This window comes from Phoenix dactylifera, chromosome 3 (assembly GCF_051530095.1).
Source record: "Phoenix dactylifera cultivar Ajwa chromosome 3, Ajwa_hap1_PhDact_Kaust_v1.1, whole genome shotgun sequence".
In the NCBI taxonomy this organism is placed as follows: domain Eukaryota; kingdom Viridiplantae; phylum Streptophyta; class Magnoliopsida; order Arecales; family Arecaceae; genus Phoenix; species Phoenix dactylifera.
The window spans coordinates 23,860,504-23,884,738 of NC_143192.1; the positions used below are offsets into that span (position 1 = coordinate 23,860,504).

Sequence of the window (24,235 nt, forward strand, 5' to 3'; positions counted from 1 at the left end):
AAATACTTTGAGCTCATCAAAATCAAATATGGGTATAACCAATCACTCCACAGTTATAGCTGTGGGATGTCCTAATAAATTTTCAAGATTGCCTGGTCAGAGAAGCTAATGACAAGAATTTTTTTTTTTTGAACATTTTGAGGGAGAGGCTGGCAAGATGTCATTTTCCACTTTTTTTTCCTCTACAACCTCAGTCTACGGCTCATGTTATAGTTGCGGGATGTCCTAATAGATTTTCAAGATTGCATGGCTAGAGAAGCTATGACAAGAAGCTTTTTTTTTGAACATTTTGAAAGAGAGGCTAACAAGATGTCAGTTCCCACTCTTTTTTGCTACGACTATGGAGAAAAGAAACGAAACAATCAGGGGGAGAGGAGCGGGAGAGAAAAGCGATAGAATAGACATCAGTCTCTCTCCAGCCACCTTCACCAACTTTCGAGCCTCGGTCTCCCCTTCAGCCCCAATGACGTCATGCTGGCCGCCATCCTCCTGCTGGCTCATGACGTGCCGACTTGTCAAGAACGGAGTGCAAGAGGTCGAGGAGCTCTACGCAGCGGACAAGCCGAGGAGGTCGATGGGTTCAGGACCGAGGAGGTTGACGGTCCAGGGGCCGAGGAGCTCGGACATGTAGATGCACTTGATGAAGCACCAGTAGGGATCATAGGGGGCAAAGGTGAAGCCGGCAGCATCATAGGCAAAGTGGCAGGCGACGACGGTCTGAGGGTGGTTGGAGATGACGGTGTCGTGGGTCTTAAAGAGCTCGTGGGCGACGTTCGGAGAGGAGGTGATGACACAGAGGGTGGAGCCAAGGCGGAGGTTGAAGAGGGGGCCATGGCGGGTGGCGAGGCGGTAGAGGGTGTGGTGGACAGGGGGCGGTGGAGGTGTAGGCAGCCGATGACAGGGAGGGACAGTGCCCTGGCAGGAGGCGGCGGCGGCCAAGGAGACAACCCAAGAGGGGGGGAGGGTGAATTGGGGTTTAATTAAATCTTGACCAATTAAAAGTATAATGAGTAATTAACTAAATCTAATGCAAGCAGAATAGTTAGATTACTCGATGCAGTGAGTGAAGTGAGAGAAAGAGACAATTAGCCAATGCAAACACAATAAAGTTTATAGTGGTTCGGAGCCAACTCTTGCTCCTACGTCCACTTCCCAAGCCGCACTTGGGAGTTCACTATAATCCCTAGGATTACAGCCAGTTGTTTTACAAGCTCACAACCCAACTTGTTGTTTTGACGAGTTTACAATGAACTCAGACGGTTTTCACAGGCTCACCGACTAGAACCACCCGATTATTTTTTCGGATTCACAATCAAACCCAGTTGGTTTTTCCCGGTTCACTAATCACAACCTTACACCGTTGGTTTTCCCTTTGGCTCACCAACAAATCTTACAACCCTTGATTCAATCCCTTGATTGAATCAAGTAAGAAAAACAAAGTTTGAGATTTCACAAAGAAAGCTTCTAAAAAAGCAGATGTGAAAACAATAAATGCAAAGTAAAGTTAGAAGCCCTTAAACAGATTTTAGATGGAGAAGTAGAGGGCTTCTCGATTTCTGAGTCTCCTCTTGAAAGGACTGAAGATTGGAGGATAGTAGTAGAGCCTTGAATGCAAAGGAAGTACTTCTCAGATTGAGTTGAATGCACCTCTTCCTTCTTTTTCTTGTATTTACTCTTAAAAAGCTCTTGGTAGGTGAAAATGCCTTTTTGCTTGAATGGAATAGCTCTCTTGTTGTCTACTACTGTTCACTCTGGTTATTTAAGAGGTTCCTTCCGAAAACTAGCTATTAGGAACAGATTTGGAGCCGTTCTGTTCCGTCTGCATATCCTGATAATGTATCCGTTGGGATCGGAGTCGACTCGTGCGATCTGGAGTCGACTTGGCTGTTGCTGGAGTCGACTCGCTCTTTACAGGAGATGACTCGTCCACTGTTTAGGATTTGAATTAAAGTGCTTGTCCCATCCTGGAGTCGACTCGGACCAAACTGGAGTCGATTCGCCAACTTCTGGAGATGACTCGGGCACTTAGGAGTCGGCTCGTTCTGAGGACTCTAGAAATCCATCTTTCTATTTTTCATCCTCGAGTCGACTTGGGTTTTCTTGGAGTTGACTCGGCTGTCTTGAGAGGCGACTCGAGATCTTCTGGAGACGTCTCATTCTCAGAGGCCGAAAAACTGATTCTCTGTCTTTTGAATTGAACTGCCTCGGAGTCGACTCGTGCCTTGTTGGAGTCGACTCGGCTGACTTGGGGGTCGACTCTGGAACTCTTGGAATCGACTCGTTCACAGGGTCTCTCAGATTGGTTCTCTGCCTTTCAGTCTGCTTTCCTCTGGGAGTCGACTCGGACATAACTAGGAGTCGACTCGCCAAACTTCGGAGTCGACTCGTAACCTTCTAAAGTCGACTCGGTAACAGGGTCTAAGATCCAACATTCTGTCTTTCTGTCTGTTACCCTTTGGAGTCGACTAGGAACCGTCGGAAGTCGACTCGGCAAGCATCGGAGTCGACTCGAAACCTATTGGAGTCAACTCTGTGACAGGATATGAAATTCTTCTTTCTGTCTTTCTATCTGTTCTCAGTCGGAGTTGACTCGTAGTGTACCGGAGTCGACTCGTAATCTTCTGGAGTCGACTCGAGCTTCAGACATTGGTTCAAATTGAGTTCAACAGTTAGCCAAATTACTTTGAACTAAGGTTCGAGGCACTTAAACAGAAATTCACATATATTTGTCTGAAACACTAGATTGAATTCATTAGTACAACATAAAATACACTCAAATACTTTGAGCTCATCAAAATCAAATAGGGGTATAATCAATCACTCCACAAAATCTTTTCCAAGTGAATGGCTTCCTATCTTATTCATATTTGTGTTCCAACATCCGCCACCAGTTGAATGCCTCACCTTGCAATATGTAGGATGCATAAAGGATCTTTTAATCATCTCAGCATCTCGGAACAACAAAGGCTTTCTCCATCTCCATAAGCCAATTTTCAACTTTTAAAGATTCTATAATCCCCTTGAAAGCTGATGGAGATAGCTTCTTAAACTCTACAATGACACTTTGTTGCTCCTGCTGCCCCCCGCATCCTTGTTGTGGTTGTGCTTGCTTCTATTGTTGCATTTGTTGCTGTTGCAACTGTTGCTACATTTGCGTCATTCCAACTAATGTCTGCATTAGTTGGGCCACCGATTAGCTGAGGAGTGTAACCATTTTGCTAGTTTTATGCTTCTGTAGTAGCATCTTGAGCAGCCATTTTCATCCAATGTAGAGGCATCTTAACCCATACCCATGAGATAGCAGCAAATCCTCAATAACTTATTAATTTATCAAGATAAGTTATGTTAGATCATCATAAATTAACATCCCAATAGCCTTAATGTCTACCCACTTATACTCATCCTGTATGATTCTATGACTTTATGATTTATCCACTTAGGCTCTAATATCATATTAATTATCACACCTCCGACCTGAAGTCGCAAGCTAGGGGTCATGGTAACTGCCACATATCCATAGAAAACTCTTCTCATAAGCATACAAGGTATCTCAATATGATATTGCAAACACGCAGCAGAATAAATTTTAATAATTAGCATTCAAACATAAATTTAAATAGCTAAATAAAAATTAAATATCTTATAAAACCAATAATATTCTAAAATCTTGCATTAACTTAAATAAAAATTTAATCTAAATAAAAATGCCAAAATTCTATCTCTAATCACTCTCCTATAATGAATTCTTTGGGTCAAGCTAGTTCTCTGAATCTATAAAAAAAATAAAATATAAAATAATGAGCCAGACAACCCAGTAAACAATAAACACTTTCATTATATAAATCAATCAATAAGATATATAATAATATACTAAAAATAAGCATGCAAAGTACGTCAATTTATCTATACCTAAACACTATCCAATCATTTAAAAATTTAAATTTCATTCATAAATCAATTTCTTTCAAAATATTTTCATCTCGACAACCCTAAACTATGACTATATTTATATTCTATGGCTGGGCCAGAAGATGAGCTCAGTAATAATCAAAGTGTCAATATATAACTTCTATCTGCTGGGGTACTATGCAAACATATAACTCTCACTAATATGGTATCGATATGCCAATGTATAACCTCCACTAGGAGGATATCGATATATCAGCACGTAACTCCTACTAGCGAGATAGCGATGTACCAGCGTATAACCCCTATTAGTGGGGTATCGATATACTAGCGCAAAATTCTCACTGGTAGGGTATCGATATACCAGCGCATAACATCCACTAGAGAGGTATCGATACATAGTCAAGTTGCAAAACCGTCTTGAATCAAAACTCTCTTTCCATAATCAGTTTTGAAATCAATACCTTCAATCATGCATCAAATAATATTCCATAATAAGATATATTCAATAAATAAATAAATACTATGCTTCAAATTCATAAGTCACAAATAATACGACTCTAAATACAATGACATAAATATTATATAATTTATCGATAAATCTAAAAAAAGGGTTATATTACTTACCTTGAGAGTGAAATCAACCGACAAGTCCAATTAATTCCAAAAAGTTCTCTAAAAGCCAAATATTAAAAACTAAATTTTTATCAAAATTTGGCCATGATTAATTTAAGAATAAAAATCCTAAGTCCCAATATCCTCACAAGGCTGGCCAAGCAGTAATGCCAACATCCTAACCGGTCCAATTTAGACAATTCTAGCTGGTCAAATCATAGAACAAGAATCATACTAGAGTACATCTTACACTATAGGGGGTTATTGATGGAAGAGTCTAGTGGTGCCCGATATGGGCCAAGGGTGGGTGCTGGCATGCTGCCCGATAGTTAGGATGACTGAGCTTATCATAGGTTACAAGGAAAGGATCCTTTGGGGTCTACCGTTCATTAACAATAAGAGTAAAAGAAAGAGAAAGAGAGAAGAAGAGAAGATGGAGAAATAGGACTCTCTCTCTCTCTCTCTCTCTCTCCTCCTTCTTCTTCTTCTTCTTTCTTCTTCTTCTTCTTCTTTTTTTTTTAGCAAAAGAAGGGAAGGGCGCAGGCCACTTCGTAGGAAAAAAAAGAGGGGAAGCTTATCCCTTTAAATACAGTTGGAGGGAAACACCCAAATTTCTCTCAAAGTCGGACTTCATCGGAGAAAATGGGAAGAAGACGGCTCCCGATGGGAGTATGTTTCCTCCCCCAAAGCATGTGCTGGGCCAAATAGACCAGACCCAGACCCAGTTCACTAAAAGCTGGGTACCACAGATTATCTTACTTTTTGCTATAATTTCTTTTTTTTCAAATGAGAAAAAACATCCATAAAAGTACAACAATATAGTATAATACATATATATATAATATATGTATATTATATATTGTTCTATATTATATATATATTGGACAATGGCGGGAGACAAGCGACGATCAAATGGAGGACCAAAGAAAAAGGTGTTAGGACTAGGAGTGCAAATGGGTCGGCATGACCCGTGACCCGATCCGATCCGATCTATTTTGGAGGATCCGTAGGACTGGGTCAGATCCGAAAATTAGATCCATTCCATTTTCTGGGTCAAGAGATTTACTGAATTTAGATTCGACCCAATCTAATTCGATCTATTTAAAATTTGAATAATTTTAGAGTTTTAATCCTACGACCCACTCTGGGTTGACTCGATCCAAATCTATAAAATTATCTGGGCTCGCGGGCTGTAGGGTGCAGGCCAAGTTTTAATGCTCGGCCCAGCCTGTCGCTCACGTAATGGTTAACTCTTAACTTAACTTAAAGGCCTGGCCCATTGTCACTCACCGACAGTCGGCCATTTCGATTTTCCACAGCTTCGAGCCTTCGCCCTTCGTCCGATCGTCTCTTCCCCTCTTCCGTCCGGCGATCCCGAGTCCCGACTCGTCCGGCTGTCCCAGACTGGCAAATCCCGTCGGCCATCGGCCACCGCTCTCTCTCCCAGACGGCAGACCCCTAGATCTTCTTGCCCATCGCGAATCGCTCTCGATCTCTTCGGCAAAACCCTAGATCCTGCATCTCTTCGGCGTCCGGCGACTTTGGCATACTTCGTTCCGACTCTCAAGGTATCCCCCTCCTCTGAACCCGAGAACTGCATATGTACTATTAAGGGAGAGTTGGGGGAGAGGGAGAGAGAGAGAAGCGATCGGCTCTATTTCCCTGTCATATCTCGAGGTGGCTTCGGTAAATCTCTGATCTTTCTTGCTTTCTTCTTTGTTTTCTCGATTTCTATTATTGATTTGATTTTTGGGGTTTTGATCGGGAGAAGATTCGGGTTGGGAGTGGGTTTTGAGGAGAAAGTTGGGAATTTTATTTTTATTTTTCTATGCGATGCACAGGGCATGCACGAAAAGAACATAGTTAAGGATAAAAGAATTAAAAATTAAGTCCCATGCAGAATAATATAATTAATAAATGAGTTTTAATAACGCAATACTAAAAAAATTAACTATCACTAAAATCATCTCACATCAGATCTTACAGAAAAATACTTTTAGACCTTTGTGATGCTCAAAATGTAAAAGAAAGCCAATTTGAATTGGTCAAACCTATAAAGGTATCTCCGGAAATAATAATTTTTTGTATATTTATAGAAAGTGACTACTTGGCTATGAAAGCCATTCAATCCTCCAATTTCTTTTAGAAATCTAGGGCTGTGTTATTCTCTATATTTGTGATCCTTTTCCTTAATAATTATGTATCCTTATATAATGGCTTTTAGGAATCTAAATGGCTTCTCATTCTCTATCTTTTCGATCCTTTTCCTTAATAATCATGGATCCAATGAGTTTTATCAACCAACCTGACATGGATATAAGTCAAATATGTTCAGATATAAATCAAATTTTAGCAGAATTTAATAATCAAACTAATATTAATTATACATTTATAAAAGACAAAATAGTATCTAACATCCAGATTATGTGCGGTACATAAGTAACAAAGGTCTAAGCCCTGGCATGGAGATCAACCTAATCAAGGGTCCAAGACGCTGGTTAGACTAGGCTTGTATTAAGTATAACATAAAATATTTAAATAAAAATATATAATGTAAAAAGTATTACTATGCTTTTTACATCAAATGCCACAATTACTTATTAATTATAGCCTAAATAAATATAATCATGAATTACTTATTTTTAGAGAGATTGTAAGGAAAATTATATGTAAATGTAGGAGTACATAAATGGTATTAATATTTTAAATATTTTTACAATAAAATTCTGAAAATACCATAAAATAAAATATTAATTTTTTACTTTTGTCAAAGAATATGATTTATTTTGTGTAAATAATGATTAAAATATGAAATATCACAATATACAACAAATGACTATTTAATGACATGAGCAAATTTTGAATAAGTGAAATAGACTATCTATATAAAATAGACCCTAATATTGAAGCTTAGTGGTTGAGCACTTGTCATTCGAATGAAAGGTCGCTTATTCAATTTTGGCTATAAAAGGTCATTTAGGAGGGTTTTACCCATATTTATTTACCTTAGATATCTAAATCGTATCCGACAAGATTTATAAGTAGATATTTAAATCATATATATATATATATATATATTTAAGCTGGACTTGGCTATACTCAAGGTGATCTCCTCTTAGATCTAGTCTGATCTTATATTAGACAATGGAGGACCCATATCAATGATTCAAGCGCTAGATTTGATCTATTATTTTTAAACTGCTTACATACAAAAAATTATGTGACTTAGAAACCCCTAGCCTATGCATCATATTATGTATATATATATATATATAATTTAATGTTATTTACCTTGTTCAATTTTTTGACTACTTGATGCATAGGCTTGGAGTTTCCAGATTATATAATTTTTGGTATGTAAGTAATTTAGAGACAGTAGATTGCATGTAATGGCTTACAATATTGGACCTCCATCATCCAATCTAAACCTGACCGGGCATACAATATATATGTATGTATTGTATGTATGTATAATGCTTACATACAAGCAAAAACCTTCGTGATGCACAGGGCATGCGCGAAAAAAAAAGTTAAAAACAAAAAGTAAGATTATTTTCAAAAATGAAAAAGAAAGTTGCTACTTATTTTATCAAAACAAATTAAATAAATAACAAAATTCAATCAATAAGAATCACGTCCCATGCAATAATATAATTAATAAATGACTTTTAGCTAAGACAATCTTGAAAAGATTAATTGTCACAACTTGTAGACTTTTTTAATATTCAAAATATTAAACAGGTCAATTTGAATAGGCCAAACTTATAAAGGTAGCTCTAGACTAGACCTATTCTCGAGTTGCATGACTCACCCGACCCGTCAAGCCTAAAACATTTCGGATGGGTCTAAAGTTTTAAAAGATTGGGTATTTTTAAAAGTTTAGATTTTAAAAGACTAGGCCTGTCTTTTCTTGTTGTACTTTTAGTAGGAATAAATTATTGTCATTTTCTGCCCTTCTTTTTGGAGGACTATCATGCTCTGAAGTCTGAACGAAGAGCACATACTTAAGTGTAAACAAAAGAACCTTTTCTTTGTTTCCATTCCCTGAACCAAGAGAAACATATTTAAGTTAAGCAAAAGAATCTTTTCTTTGTTTTCAAAACCATGAGATGAATATTCTGGAATTGTAATTTTTTTAGTAAGAACAGATATTTCAGATTCCTTGTTATTGGACATCAAATTTGTAGCATATGCTTTCAGTTTTTATAAAGTTCAGTACATAAATTTTAAATGGGTAAAAAAAAGTTTTTTGATATTGCAATTTTTGGTGCACAAAGTTTCTTTGCAACCGTGGTTTAATTATTGCTCCTGCATAAACTGTTCAAGCATGTGCATCACACTATCAAAAAGTACAAGTAAAGTACAAGTATTATCATGTTTTCACACTCTTTCTAAGTAAGATTTATAGCAACCATACCGAAATCAAATCAAGTTTCAAGCCAATCGAACCAAAAATCAGTCTCACATCCACTTTCACAATTCTAGTAGATCTAGTTTTTAATTTTTTAAAGATATATTTGAAATTTTTTATAGAATTCGACCGAAAATTCTGTAGAATTCATGAATTATATCATCCATTTATCGAATATCAATCAGATGCCATCTAATTTAAATCCTCAGAAAAATGCAAACTAGATGGACCAATAAACTCGATTCCTATAGGATCTATTGTCTGACCTTAGGACTCGTTTGGTTCGCGAGAAGATTTTTCTTTACTGGAATATTTTTTTGGGAGGATGATTCCTAGAAGTATGTTTTTTTTGGAAAATGGTTTTGACATGTTTGGTTGATCATGGAAAAGTGGCACATTTCAGAGTGGCTTATATTTGGTTGAGCATCTACTTTTCTGAAAAAGTTGCATGAAATACCTATTATACCCTTAATAAAGAAAAAAATCTTATTTATGAATTTTGATGACTTAAGGGTACTTTTGGAAAAAAAAGAAGACCCTCATTTCCAACCGGTAGGAAAATAGCTTTCTCTTGGCCTCCATGGGTTTTTCTTTTTCATGAAACATGAAAATCTTATTTTCATGGGAATGCTACTTTTCTACCTCTGTTCTTTAAAAACTCCAACCAAACAAGAGGTATTTCTTTATTTTTTTGTTGACCATATTTTTTTTTCTTTTTCTGTAAACCAAATGAGCCCTTAGTGTTTTACGGATCCATTCTCTTGTGGGGACCTGTAGGTCCACGGATATGTCTGGATTGTGTGCGAGTTTGGGTCCGAGCCTATCGAACTTATTTACCCGATTCATACAAGGCCGACTTTTCTAGCCAGCCTCATCGTACTAGTTTCTTTCTCAACCCCTCCTCACCACCCCTTTCCCTGAAGAATAACAATACACCTCGGCCATTCTTTAGGTTTACGTTGCGCGACGGTGTATGTTGGTGAGATTGGGGAAGACCGACTTCTCTTTCGTGGTACGCCGTCTCTCTCTCGTGTTTCAAAGGGAACGGATGAAATATTTTTAAAATTCTAAAATTTAGGGGATGGAATTGGCTATTGTGAACCATAGGCATTGTTTTCTTTTCCTAGGGAATCAGTGAGATGCGTTTTTAACTTTTTATCACTATAGAGTGTTTTCTTGCCGTCAATATAAATTCCTCAGCTCAAGAGTTCTCTCTTTTTCTTTTCTTTTCTTTTTTCCTTCCTCAATTGTAAAGGATTGTTGTTTCTTGCACTAGACTGCCTTGATTATAATGGCTTACTAGGGGTGGCCATGGTGTTCATTGTGGTCGGTGTGGTTTAGGGTGAGGTTGTCCTGCAGGTTATTGGACCTTTAAGTGCACCTGTTAATCTGAGAAGGTGTTTGTTAGAATCTTCCCGTGGTCGATGGGGTTGCTGATCCATACTTTACATGCTTGTAGAATGAAGTTTGCAGCTATAGTTTTCTTAAAATTTCATAATAGCAGGCTTTTGTTTGAAAATTGCACGTATGATCTAGGTTAACGAGCATGAAATTGCAAAATATATGTATTTAATGATTCTATTCTTTTTAATCTTTCTTTATTTTTTCTTGTCCAGTTGGCATTTAGAATATTATCCTTGGGGAGAAATTGGTCCTATGGCTGCTTCGTCTCATGCCTCTAGTAACAGTAAGGCTGTTGATTCTATTACTGCTGCAATCACAAATGGTAGTGCAACGCCTCAACGATCAATAAGCCTTGACCCACCGAAGCAGAACCTCCGTGGGCTTAACAAGCCAAAGTGCATTAAATGCGGCAATGTTGCTCGTTCAAGGTATCTATGCCTGGTTTACTTGGTTATTTGCATTGGAAATCTAATATCAGTGCTAATATCAGTAGTTATGTATGTTTTTTTATTATGTTGTGTTGAGATTTAAAGCATGCATGATAGAAAGATGTTGCTAACAAGAATGTATAATGATTTATTAAATAATTGAACAGTAACAGGGACTTCATGTCACTTCTAGGCCTTCTCATCGATGACTCTTCTTTCAGAAAATTGTTATTAAGACATTTCATTTCCTCCATCACATAGTAGCGCAATAATGTTTGCGTCACCAAATGATAAATATTATTTTCAACAGTTAAAGGCCATAAGGTCTGCAAAGATTTTATTAAATAGGCCACTGAATGCTTGATGTTATAAGGTATCACCTCATTCATGCATTTACATATTATGATGCTCCAAGTGGTAAAAATATTTTCAGTGCCATGTAGCTTCCTTTCAAACACACAAGAATTGTTTCTACATGAAGATAATTCCCTTGATTGTGGTATAACTCACATAAATATGCAAAATAGAAGGTTTAAACCTGACACTAGAAGTGGTTTGACAATTTTAAGTGAGTTAGATTAACTAAGGGCACCACAAGTGGCACAATGACTTACCATAGAGAAAAGAGTGTTTTGCAACCTAAGCAATGGCACTCTTGTGACAATATATTGGTTATCCACAACTTCATTACCCTAAAATATAGGTTGGGCCCTTTAATTTATAAACCTACATAACAGTTCAACGCATTTAGCTTTCCTTGATTCTAAGTTTTAAAACTCTCCTTTCTTTGTTATTGTTAGAGGGTGAGCTTTGGCACAAAAGTAAGGTTGCTTCATTCTGATTTGGATGTTGCAGGTTTGAAATATGGAAACAGTCTCTGCACATATGGGGGTAAAACTACGTACATCTAACTCCAAAAAATGTTGAACCGGCCCGTACCGGTCGGTTTAGCCATAGAAAACAGTTTCTGACCGAGTTGGTTTGGCCATAGAAAACGGTTCCGGCTGGTACAAAAACGAACTGGTCCAGTTCCGTCCAGTTCGGCCAGGACTCGGTACGAACTGGTATCGAATTTGGTTCGATCTGCCACAGCCAATGCGTGCGCTGCGCTCTTTAATGCCATGGCCAATGCGCGCGCTGCGCGCTTTAATGCCACAACCAATGCTCGTGCTGTGACCTCTCCTTTTTGGCTGGTTCGACACCGATCCGAACCGGTATTGAACCGGTCCGGTGGCCGACCGGTACGCCTACTGGTACCGGTTCGGTGATTCTTGTCTAACCCTTTACCGGCCCTGTAGTGGTGGAGCCTCGTGCATTGGATCAACTTTTTTTTTTCTTTATTGTTGCTAGCAGGTGGGAGCAAGGGGGCAATGACTCCCAGAGAATTGCAAGAGCCCTGTGTCCCCTCTGGTTTTATATTTTGATGCCCCTCACCTCCCTCCCTTGTGGAGCAGGGCTTGCAGCCCAATATATGCTTCCGCTTCCCCTTTCTTAGCTGGGGGAATAACCCAAAGATAGCAGCCTCATTATGATATTGTGCACTGCAGATGCATAACAATGGTCTGTTTATTCCCCATCATCTCTTATTCTTATACACAATTTTGTCCCACTACCCAGCAGTTCCACTAGCCCATTTTGTTTGTATTCTGTAACTTGAAGGGCTAAAAGCTGTAGGACTCTTAAGGCTTAACTTCTATTAGAGTCTTCTTATGCAGTTTGATCTGTGCCGCCCCTCCCTTTTCTTAGCTAGGGAAAATTACAAGATAATAGCCTTCTTATATTCTTTCTCCTCACATTTTCAGGTTGCATAACAATGATCTATTTACTCCCCATTCTCTCAAATTTTTATACATGATTTTATCCCACCATTTGTTCTGCTAGCCTTTTTGTTTGTATGTTGTCACTCAAGGAGCTTACAACCGCAGTAGGCTTAACTTCCCTTGGAATCTTGATGCCTTAAGACTATTCAAGTTTTTAACTACTTGATTCAAGGCAAAGAAAGCAAATTATTTCTTCTCTCTTTGGTTCAAATTTCTGAACTTCACAACTTGGGACGTGGAGATTTCTTTCCAAAAGCTTTTTGTGGTGGTCTGGCTACTACAATAGCTTGACCCCTCCTCTCAAGCATTATTTACCTATATTAACTTATCGACTTGAGGATCATGAGGAAGAAAGGTAGTGTCTTGCCATTGGATTCCATCTCTTTTTCTCTGTGGTTGTTGCCTAAAATTAGATATCAGTACCTTAATGAATTTTAGCATTTAGTTTTCAACAAGATGCTTAAAATCTATTATGATCCATGATCCATGACAGAAAAACTAATGACTGGTGATATTTTGAAGGTATACTTTAGGCGAAGTATGTTTTGGTTTGACAACTTCCATTGCTATGAAACACCATATCTTGAACATCTTGATGAGAAATCCCCTCCCCCCACCACCCTCCCCAACACACTCTCCCCTGTGACACCCCCCCTCCTCAACAACCAAAAAATAAAATAAAAATAAATACCAGATGAAAATCCAAGCTACCCAAGCTACCCCTATTTGTTGGTGGAGCAAGTCAAAGGTTTAAAAAATAATCTGGATGTGGTTGATTGGATAATGAAAAACCCTTTGAATCAGAGCAGCCCAGCCATTCTTGGTGGGACAACATGCTTATTCTTCATGTATTTTGTGAGAATACAAATTTTTAAAAAGACATAGAAGGCATGGATCCATCTATCATTTTAGTTTATTTCTTGTTATAAAAAAAGAATAAAACAATTAGTAGAGAAGTTCATAAACATGGATTTCTGGCTTTAGTTGAGCGTTTAGAGTAGCCCTGCTTCACTTTTGGTGTCTAAGTGGTCCCGTCTCCTCGTTACAAAAAGGGGTTGTCCATGAATTCAGAATCATACAATAGGGCCTGGGCACATGGCATAATGTAGCATGCTCATCTTGATGACATGAGCTGCAAAAATTCTAATATACATATAAATAATGATGAATACATAATTCTAAGCTCACTTAACAGTGAATTATCACTTTATGAATGCAAGTAAAAATAAAAGAAGAATTAGAATTTAGTTTTGTACATAAATTAAAATAATTCCTAACAAGAAGAAGAACGCAGGATGCTATCCTATCCACTGTTTCTAATGGAGAGAAACATGGCTGCAGCTGCAGCGGAGACTTACTACTGAAAGACCTCATCACAAATACCCCCTTGTCAATTGATGGCTGGATGTTAATCTAAGATGAGCACATCTTTGGGGATCTGTGGAGGCGTGCCTTCACATATGTCTGCGCTTCAGAAAAGGCGCATGCCTTTAGTGCCTTTCCAACCCCCAATTAAAGGCTTGGAAGAAGCGAGGTTCCTTCCCTTTAACACATCAGCAGGTATGAATCAATGGCTGGATGTTAATCTAGATGCTTACATCTTCTAGGATTTGTCAAGGTGCATGTTAGTGTGCGTCTGTGCTTCAGAAAAGATGCATGCCTTTAGTGCCTTTCCAATGCCCAATTAAGGGGGCCTTGCCTCAGAAGAAACGAGGTGCTAGGGATGGGCTTGCCCTGAGCCTTGCTCCTAGGTGCACCTTTTAAAACGCTGAAACAACATGTTTAAGTTTACCACATTTCCTTCTCTACTTAAATTTCCTCTCGTCTCTTTCACTGCATTTGCATGCCCAACCTTAGATCCCCTCTTTGTAGCTTTATTTTGTTTACATATCTTGAAGTATATGACTGACAAGTGAAGTTCTGATTCAGTTTGGAGGTTGTCTAGGGGTCCATATAAAATAAATGGTTTGGGTGTGGGTATATTCTTTTGAAGCTTGACTGGGTATTGATTGATTGGAGGTTGTTTTGGCCTGACCTGAATTTGGCTAGACCTGATCCTGACTAGACTTGGCTCGTTGATTATATTTGGAAAGAAGAAAAGAAATACATAAAAAAAGCACCTTTTCCTCCTCTTGCAGAGCAAAGGAAGAATATTGAGTCTTTTTATTTTTAATAATAGACCTGGATAAAACTAGAAAAGAGAAGATTATAGTTGATATGATGCCAACTCCATATAAAACCGATTATTAAAAAGCGAAGAATAAGCACCAATATCCTCCTTTTTAGTAAATAAATTTTGCACTCCTGTGGTTTATAAAGTCTTAAGCATATGGTTGTAGTGATCTGACTAAATCAGCTCTTCAATGCGACTAATATATTTAGTATTCCCTCCTATGGTTCGGCTGTTGCTTGGTTTCTTCTAGTTTACATGTCCTTCAACTATCAGAGCCTTCATATTTTTCAGTATTGATGATAACAAACAACTGCAGGGTAATTGTTTAAATTGACCAACTCATCTTTTATTCTCATGTTTAAAGCATTCTACTTAAATTTGCAACTAAGTCTTTTAGCACTAAACCAAGTATCTGGCTGGACTTCTAAATTTAAGTCAATACGAGTAACCCTTCTGATTATATCTCTTTCTCAACTTTCCTCATTAAGCTGCTGCTGTCTTTCCAAATGAACCTGCTCTAACACCAAGGAAGATGTTCAGTCCAACATAGCCATAGCCATCCATGTGAACGATGAATAATTGATGTGATAGACATTTAGATGGCTGAGGAAAAATTGAGTGCTTTCTTCACAGAATAGCATAATCTGCATATGATGTACATGTTGATGGCTGTGATGGAGACATGGACTTATACTAGAATAAAGCACATGGCTGAGATTAAATTAACAGTATCATTGTTTTCCACTTGAAGCTACATCAATGGTCATATTAACTTTGAAAAGAAATAAATATCGATGAACGAGAGATCTGGAAAGAGGTGGAGCATGGTGTTGAAAGAAAGGTTCTGTGCTCAGAGAGAGGTTTCAGAAGGGTTTAATTGGCATTTGGGTAGAGTATTAAAATCCCAAGTCCCTAATTTCATGGCGTGCCTTGTGAAGTATGTGGATGAATCCTAAATGACATATCCAAAACTAATGAGATTTTGATACACCTTGAATACAACAAAGATGCGTTCTTGATACAGCAAAGCTACATTCTAGATACGTCCTGGACACATAACTAGTACTTTTTGGGGGCTGTTGACTCATGGATTGAGTCAGGGTGGCAAGCAACATCCAGATCAATAATTGTCCAGGGCAATACATTGACCTATCTAACTGAAACATGCATACGGAGCACTGATCGGTAGATTTTTTCATAAATTAAGCAAAAATTAATATTTACCATAAGTTATATATCTATTTGTAAAATATGTATGCGTGTTTAAGTTTGTCTATCTATCTATCTACAAAATATATGTGTACGTAAATCTATGTATTTAGAGACGTAGACACAGGCACATGCACATATATTTGTGTATCCCTGCCATATGTGTATTCTTATTGTTTCAAGATTTGTTGAATTGATGTGTATCTTTCTATTCCTGTTCAACCTCTTTTCTCATTAAAATATTGTCGAAATTTGATCAGGAAACTTTTCTATTTTTATTCATGCGTGTGTTTATGTATATCCCTCCCATATGTGTATTCTTGTTCATTCAGGATTTGTTGAATTGGTGTGTACGTTTCTATTCCTGGTCAGCCTTTTTTCTCATTAAGACATTGTTGGAATTTGGTTAGGAAACTTTTCTATTTCTATTCCTTCTATCATCATGTGTGTGCATTCATGCATGCACACATGTTCTTGCATCATATGTGATTTGTTTTTTGTTTTTGTTTTTGTTTTTTTGATTTTTGGACGTACTTATTGTTATTTTGCAGGTGCCCCTTTCAGTGCTGCAAGAGTTGCTGTTCCAAAGCTCAAAATCCTTGTCATATTCATGGTATGTGTACTGATGTGCACAGGTCAATGACCAACTCTAATACTCACCAAAGTTGATTTGGTTTAGATCTTTCTTTTGTAGTCAAAGATTAGCATGTTGGTCTGTGCTGCTTAATAGATGTGCTGGTCCATGCTGTACGGCACCATGTCTCCACAAGACTGGCATGCAGCATGGTTGTGAACCCAGCCCCTTTGGAGACTAGTACTACGCCTATTAGCCAGTGTGTGTAAGCACTAGCACAGTACAGAACATACTTGGCTGGAGCCAGGCCAGCACAGCACCAGCACATTGCATGTAATACCTTGTTTATTATGCTATTGGCAATGTAAAATGATGATTATGTAGTCTATTAATAATGTTTGTGAGATCTTGAATGGTTGCGATCAAATTAATTTAAATCCTTTTATTACCTGTTATTTATATAATCGAATAATCACCGCTATGATGTTTCACCTGTGTTCTTCTTTTTGTTAATGGCCACTTATCTTGGTTTTTTCCCCTTGTGGTCAATGTTACAGTTTTGAAACAAAATGGTACTCTACCCGACAAGCCACCGCCATCTAGCTCACCTTCATTGGAACAATCATCAACTGATGCACCTTCGACTGGGTAAGTCTAGGAAAAGTAAGAATGCCGTATTTTTTCGCACAGCTCCTTGTTGCTTGCAGATTTTTTCCTCCTTTTCTAATCATCTGTGTATCTTGTGACAGATCGTCGTGGAGACTGAATTCACTCAGACAACTTTCCACTGCTTTTGCCAATTCTCTACGATCTAAGAAACCTTTGACCCGGAAGGTACAGTCATCATATGCAGTATTTTCTAGTTTGCTAGAAGTTTTGCCTGTTGTATCTTTATTGAACGCTTCCTGGTTTTGGTGATTAATGCCAGGATGCTATTAATATAAACAAGTGGAGGTTCATGAAGTTGAAGGAGCACATTGAAGGAAACATTGAAGCTGAAAATGAAGCATTTGATAAGTACATACAGAATGTTGGTCTACTGGAGGAAACATTCTCTGTTGTCGAGATGCTCAAACTAGAGGACCAGCAAATACTGGAAGATGTATCATCGGATGACAAGATTCATAAGTTGGTATCTGAGATAAAAGTGAAGCTAAAATCAAATACTGAAAAGGCAGACAACTTAAGAGAGAGGATTCGGAGCCTGATTAATCAGAAGTTAAGGAAGTTGCAGGAAAGGGAGCTTTTTAATGATGAGGGCTTACCCTATGACGAAGAACAAGATGCCAACAGAGAGTTCAAAAGACTAAAGAAAGTTATAAAATGGCATGCTGAGAGATATGCAGCAGTGAACGATCTTATGGATAAGTTGAATAGAGCGCGAAGTGAAGATGATCTGAAATCTTGCTTGGAGTCAAAGCATCAACTGTTCAACCGCTCAGATGTTAATTTTGTAGACAAATCTAAGGATCCAAATTCTGAGGATAAAATGGTGCACAAAGAAGAATCAGACAGTTTGCCTGCTGTCTCTTCCTATTCTTTGCCTATGGTTTGTTCAACTGTTCATATTGATCCGGCCGCTCTCTCTAATATCGATGCTGAATTTTCATCTCTTGGTCAAATAGCTCAATTGTGATTCAGAGCATTTACAAAACCATGATCTTGGACACCATTCATACCGCAACTTTCCATGAATATGTGCCTGAGGAACTCGTAGCAATGTTGCAGATACCCTGAAAAAGTAGACTGGCAGGTGATGGCATTGTCCAAGTTTTTCCTGGTGGAAGAAGTTTGCTGCTATGGAATGAAGCAGCATATCGTTTTCCTTTGGTTTCCAACTTTACAGTCATGTATCACAGCATGTGAAACATCCCACTTAATATGTTGGATAATTGTCTGTTGCAGCTCCTCCTGCAACATTTCAACCGAGGATCGTCCAACACGGTAACATCTTATGATTATGGTTTTTTAAGTGTTTTCGGTCTCGAAAACATTTATAGATATGGTTTTTATGTCCCCCTTATTTCTAATTGGTCTCTTGTTTCTGCGAAAGCTTGAATAGATTTCCTAGCTATTCGAGAGTCAAGCCAAGTTCTACTTTCCCATCAAGCTCCAGGGGCGTGTAGGCCGAGGTGGCCCAATACTTTATTCAAGTCTTACGGGCTGAATCCTACGGGGCTGAGTCCTTACACTGTTGTTGCCACAACAGTGCAGAGCAACCATATTCACCTAGTTGTGGCATTTTGGCCATGCATAAGGTACATCATCTGTCTGTCCGACCATTGTTGGGGCAACAAAGTTACAGAGGAGATATTAGCCATTTTCAGAAGAAATTGCGGCCAACCTGTATTGATGAGATAAAATGGGCCGTTGGCGTCGGAGTTTAATTGGAGCTCATCCTTTAGGCACAACTGCAATAGTGCAATGCCAACAAGAAGGAAATAAACAATTAGCTTGGTGTTCGGTAATTGCATTTTAGGTGGGATGAATCTTAATACGTCAATGAAAATCCTGTAATTTGAGTGGCCAAGGGGAAGGTACCTTGTTGCAGACTCTCCAAGTTCTAAAATTTAAAGGGTTGCAACTCGGGTGGTTCACAAGCCATATTTGGAGAGCTTTTTCAAGTCAAGGGGAGCAACTTCGTGGAGCTTACCACATCCACTTTGCTTTCGGTGCCTCCTCCATCCTCCAACTTTTGAATTTACCGTCATGCTTCTCAAGCAATTCTACCTCTTGGGACTTCAGACAGGTTTCTCTTGCAATGATGCTTTCCTTTTCCATTTTCCCTTTCAATTCTCTTGGTGGCTTCATGCACATCAAAGTTACCTTACGGTCAAAGTGGTGCTAGCTCCATGTAGTTGATGCTTGGTGGTGCACTCCACTCAACATGGAATCGCACATAGTAGTTAAAGAAGCAAGTTATTATGGAAAAGAGAGATCCAACTTTCTGACTGCTCCAAAGTCACCTTTAAATCATTTGGCCTGCTGGTGGCTTGTTTTCATGTGCTTGGGCTCTTGTCTTTGTTCTCCCACCTCTAATCCCCAGTTCCTTTCTTTGTGGTCTCTTCTTTTAAAGTGGATGGACACTGCACTGCCTCAATCACAGAATGACTTTATAATGCCTTCCTCACATCTCACCATCATAATCTGGAAAGGCATCTAAAGATTGCCATTCCTCCATGAGGCATATCATTCGGTCTATGCTTCTTCGTTCAGATTAAAATTGCTATGCTTCCCATCCATAGATATCTAAAGGATCTTTAAACTTCCAATAATTAGGGAGTCAATAGATAAACTACCCTCCTTATTGACCATCATGATCCTTATTTGATCATAAAGTAATGCAATCAGAGCAATGGTTAGATGAAAGATTATTTTCCTTTGGCGCTTTAATTTTTGTGCCTCTTGGCGTCATCGAATTGTTCTGAGGCTAGAACATTTGGACATTGTTAGAAGCAATCATGGGAATCCCAGAATTATTCACACTAAAATAATATAATGGTTCGATGTCATAGTTCAGGACTTGGTTCCAACCCATCTGCCATCGAGCAAGAATGAATGCCTGAACGCAAAAGGCAACCACAATGCATATTAATGATCGAGCACCAGTGGTTCAGTGGATTGATTAAATTACATCCTTCATGAATGTTTAATTGGGTTTGAAATATGGTTATGATGAATTGTATATGATTCATGAATTTGATTAAATTGCATAATAATGCTATTGAGTGGATGCTCAAGCATATAATTGCATGTGATTCATAAATTTGATTAAATTGTATCCTTCATGAATGTTTAATTGGGTATGAATTATGGTTATGATAAATTGCATAAAAATAATGTTTGTAGCATGATTATGCATAATGATGCCATTTGTCATTTTCCAACCTATGCTTTATGAAAAAGAATGATGATTTATGAACTCTTAGATAGCTATGCCCGCCTCTAGAAATAGAGGCCGGTCGACACTCTGGAGTTAGCATCCAACGAATACGACCCTCTATCAATGAGTTAAAGTTGGTAACAAATATGAATGAGTTATAAAACTCGTCGACTATAGTCACGGGATTATAGTGACCATAGCAGCATATCCGTCTGAGAGTAGGATTTATAAAGCATGGATAGATGACAACATTTTTATATAAATTGCATTATCATATTTATGAACTTGCATGATTGAGCATGCATTGCTTTATGACTGGTTTTGAGTATATCGTCTATTAAATGCTTTATTTTGTTATAATTGTTATATTCTTCAAATGAAGCATTGGCATGAGATATTCTGGATCTATATAGTCCATGGTTATTTATGGAGCCACATAGCTCATATGTCTTATGTTATTTTTTTTTCCAGATATATAGGGTTATTAGGAGCAGAGAGCCTGAAGATTTTTGGGTTGGGAAATTCATTTTGAATGACTTTAGAGCTTTGTACTGTTACATTTTGGAAGAACACTATGAATGAAATATTACTTTTGCATGACTTATTAATGAGGCTTTATGTTACTGTGAGCAGTAGCTTGCAATAGCATGGCCATGTTACGGGCCTGACCCGGGGCGTAATATTCAGTAGTAAATAGCTAGTGAGGTTTGAGAGAAGGAGATGGAGTCCATCTCTATCTCAAACACTGGACTGAAATTGGGAACTGACCTTCAGGACTCTGGCATTTGGCCATGGGCTAAAGCCGGGCCATACCCAAAACGACCCATAGTCTGGTCAACGGAGTGTTTAGTGGGGCCCGCCTAGGGGCCCACCCTCAAAGGATTGGTACAGATCCACAGTATCTAGACTTAGCGGGTCAACTGATTTAAGTCTTCTAGCAGCATTTATGTCCATATATCTCTGGTTACATCCAAGAAGAGAAGAAATTTGTCCAAGACCTTTTCGTAGCACCAAGATCTATAGATTAGCTGTTCAGAAATATCTTCAGATAAAGACGAAAGCCTCTTAGCTAAATTGACACTGATATGCCGTGTTTTGCGCAAAATAAGAAGTTGCTTCTTATTTCTAGTCATCACCAATTATTTTAAGAAATTGATTGGACATTGGTGACAAAAATCTAAGTTAATTCAACATTTCATCTTTTCTTTATATTCGCTTGCATCAAATCCGATAAAAGAAGACTTAAGTTTGTTCCAGTCATCCGTCAGGGCCTTACCACCTTATCTAAATAAGAGTCTAGATTACTGCAAACGAGGAGTATATAATTCTTTCGAGCACCAATTCCTTGCACGCTCCTGATGTGGCAGCGTTACAGATACCTGCATGGCAGAAGAAATTAATTAGTATAATTAGCAAGCGCAAGTGTGCTTCTGCAGGGACCATACCGTTCATAGAACCATCATACAAATACCATTTTAGTGCAACACTGGAATTCACAGCCTTACTACTTCTAAACTTCAAATAAAATTTGGGTGAACAGACGGGTGTTTCTCATCCGCTGGGCCAATTTTTTTTTTTAAATTTTTCTGACTGTACTTATCTATATTTGATGTGAGAGGTCGATGTACGAAAAAATAAAAAATAAATAAGTAAAACAAAATTGATGCAACCCAGCCAATTGCCAGGCAAGATGGCGTGGAGCTTCAGTTACAGAAGCATACTTTTCTTTGGAGAGAGAACAGATACGTGGGCATAGTTTCAGTCTGGTCGCATTCGCTTTCCACCGCGAAGGAAAATTCCCACAACAAGGACATGTGGCTCTTTCGACGAGCACAAAGAAGATCTAATTAAGATTTCATTTCCACTTAACTTGGGGGATAAAGTCATTTCCCTTGACTTGTCTTTTATGATCCCCCGTTACAGACTTACAGTGTATCAAAGTGAATTGGGTGGTCCCGGATAGCAACACTTGGGGGATAAAGCCAAGTCAATAAGAGAGATAAATGCTGAACGAGTCTTGTACCTTTTTTTCTACAGACAGCAATCAATGACGTTGTGCCCATCCCAGATCCAACCCAACCTGGTTGCAGCCTAACTCTTTAATTATTATATAAAATTTATGTTTTATTATTTAAAACAAATATATTTTTATTTATTTTTATAAAATTTGATTTTTCAGACTTCAAAGGACTGATCCAGATTATTTTATTTTTTAATAAATTAAAGATATAATCATATGGGGCAGTCTGAAAGGATGGATAAGAAAATATGATTCGCTACACCGCTTTATTCTTTGTCACGATTAGAACTTGGATTGGCATGTGGCACTCGAACTCGGACTACATGATCCCATGTATGGTAGGGAATGGAGCTGTCCTGGATGAAACACTATGTCCATTAAAGGGATGCTTGATGAGTCTTATACCTTGCTTTAACTGACAGCAATTATTGAGAAATGATGCTCCAAACCATAGTTGGAATCTATTCTGTGCTAATTGTACAGGTTAAGAAGAAGGGTACTAGGCCAAAAATGACAATTTCTTTGGCATAAATATTGGTGCATTAAAGATAGATCTATGATATATCCATCATCAATCTTCACTAGGGCTATAAAAGGATTCAATTCACCTACTTCTGATCTGCAACAGACCCAAAATTAATCTGAACCAACAAACTTGAAGTTATTTAGATTAGGCTAGGATTTGCATGATCTGTTTCTAATATAGATTGGATTTGAATATTTAAGTTCAAAATTATATATTTCACAACCCTTTCTTGAATATAAGAAACTAATATCCTTCTCATGATAAAAATTGTTAATAATTTTTTTGTTGATTACAATCATGCATCGATATATATATATATATCAGTCAAATCAATGAAGAATATGATTTTGATCATATTTACATAACACTTGCTATTATTTTATTTCATAATATGTTTATGATATAACTAGGTAATCAATTTATATATTTTTGTTATGATTTGTTTTTTTGATTATTTTGACTTGAAACATCAATGGATCGATAAAATTAATATTAAATTTGATTTGATCAAAATCAATGAGAATTGGATTAGGTTTGCTTTAGGTTTTTTATCTAATTCAACTATGGATTGGGTTTTATTTAGACCACATCCATACTAATGGTTATGATATGAAGACCGATTAATAACAAACCTCGAAAGGCCATCCAGTAAAGACAGGGTAACAGTAGATATTTAGAAGGAATATATTTTGCAGGCCAAATAAGAGGTTCTGAAAGAATATCAATCTTCCATCAAATATCGAGGTATAGACCGAAAGCATAATCAGTAGGCTGAATCACTCGTCCAGTAGGCCAAAATACACAGCTTGTAGGCCAAGAGATACTCAATCAGCAAGCCAAAATACATCGACAAGAGAGGATGAAATATATAGTTACTAGGCCAATAACTACTAGAAGATGCTAACCTTGGTCTAGAATGAGACCTTAATAGAGCAGAGTCTTAGGATGGTAGCCAACCAATTATTACACTACCCATGATATGGGAGAAGCAGTTGCACTACCTACCATGGATGGGAATAATGCTCCATGTGGCATACGATAAAAGGGACAAATATCCAAAAATAAATAGTGATGCCCATGTCTCCGCTACCCATGACGTGAAGGAGAGTAACACTACCTATCAAGTATGGCAATAGTGACCTATATGGCACACCATAGCAAAGATAAGTGTCCAAAATGAGTAATGGTTCCTATCTTTCTACAACCATGATATTGTTAGATGTATGCCCTAGAAGCCAATTTGGCTGACACATTGTTGATTCTAGG

At 37.9% G+C, this 24,235-nt stretch overlaps 1 protein-coding gene across 2 annotated transcripts; it reads left to right on the forward strand.

The window, feature by feature from the left end:
- The first annotated feature begins 5,794 nt into the window (after positions 1–5,794).
- LOC103697919 (electron carrier/iron ion-binding protein) lies at positions 5,795–18,570 on the forward strand. 2 transcript variants are annotated; one of them, XM_008779858.4, is made up of 6 exons: positions 5,795–6,207; positions 10,549–10,764; positions 16,518–16,579; positions 17,098–17,188; positions 17,290–17,374; positions 17,469–18,570. In XM_008779858.4, exons 2-6 carry the CDS (start codon positions 10,589–10,591, stop codon positions 18,174–18,176), a joined length of 1,122 nt encoding a protein of 373 aa, XP_008778080.4. In that variant the 5' UTR covers positions 5,795–6,207; positions 10,549–10,588; the 3' UTR covers positions 18,177–18,570. The 2 variants fall into 2 exon arrangements, with proteins under 2 accessions (XP_008778080.4, XP_008778082.4); XM_008779860.4 differs by having other exon boundaries at positions 5,795–6,089.
- Positions 18,571–24,235: the final 5,665 nt, after the last annotated feature.

Coding starts and splice junctions, on each gene's coding strand:
- LOC103697919 (XM_008779858.4), top strand. CDS start 10,589: ATGGCTGCTTCGTCTCATGCCTCTAGTAACAGTAAGGCTGTTGATTCT. Junction 16,580..17,097: donor AAATCCTTGTCATATTCATG/GTATGTGTACTG, acceptor TCAATGTTACAG/TTTTGAAACAAAATGGTACT. Junction 17,189..17,289: donor ACTGATGCACCTTCGACTGG/GTAAGTCTAGGA, acceptor ATCTTGTGACAG/ATCGTCGTGGAGACTGAATT.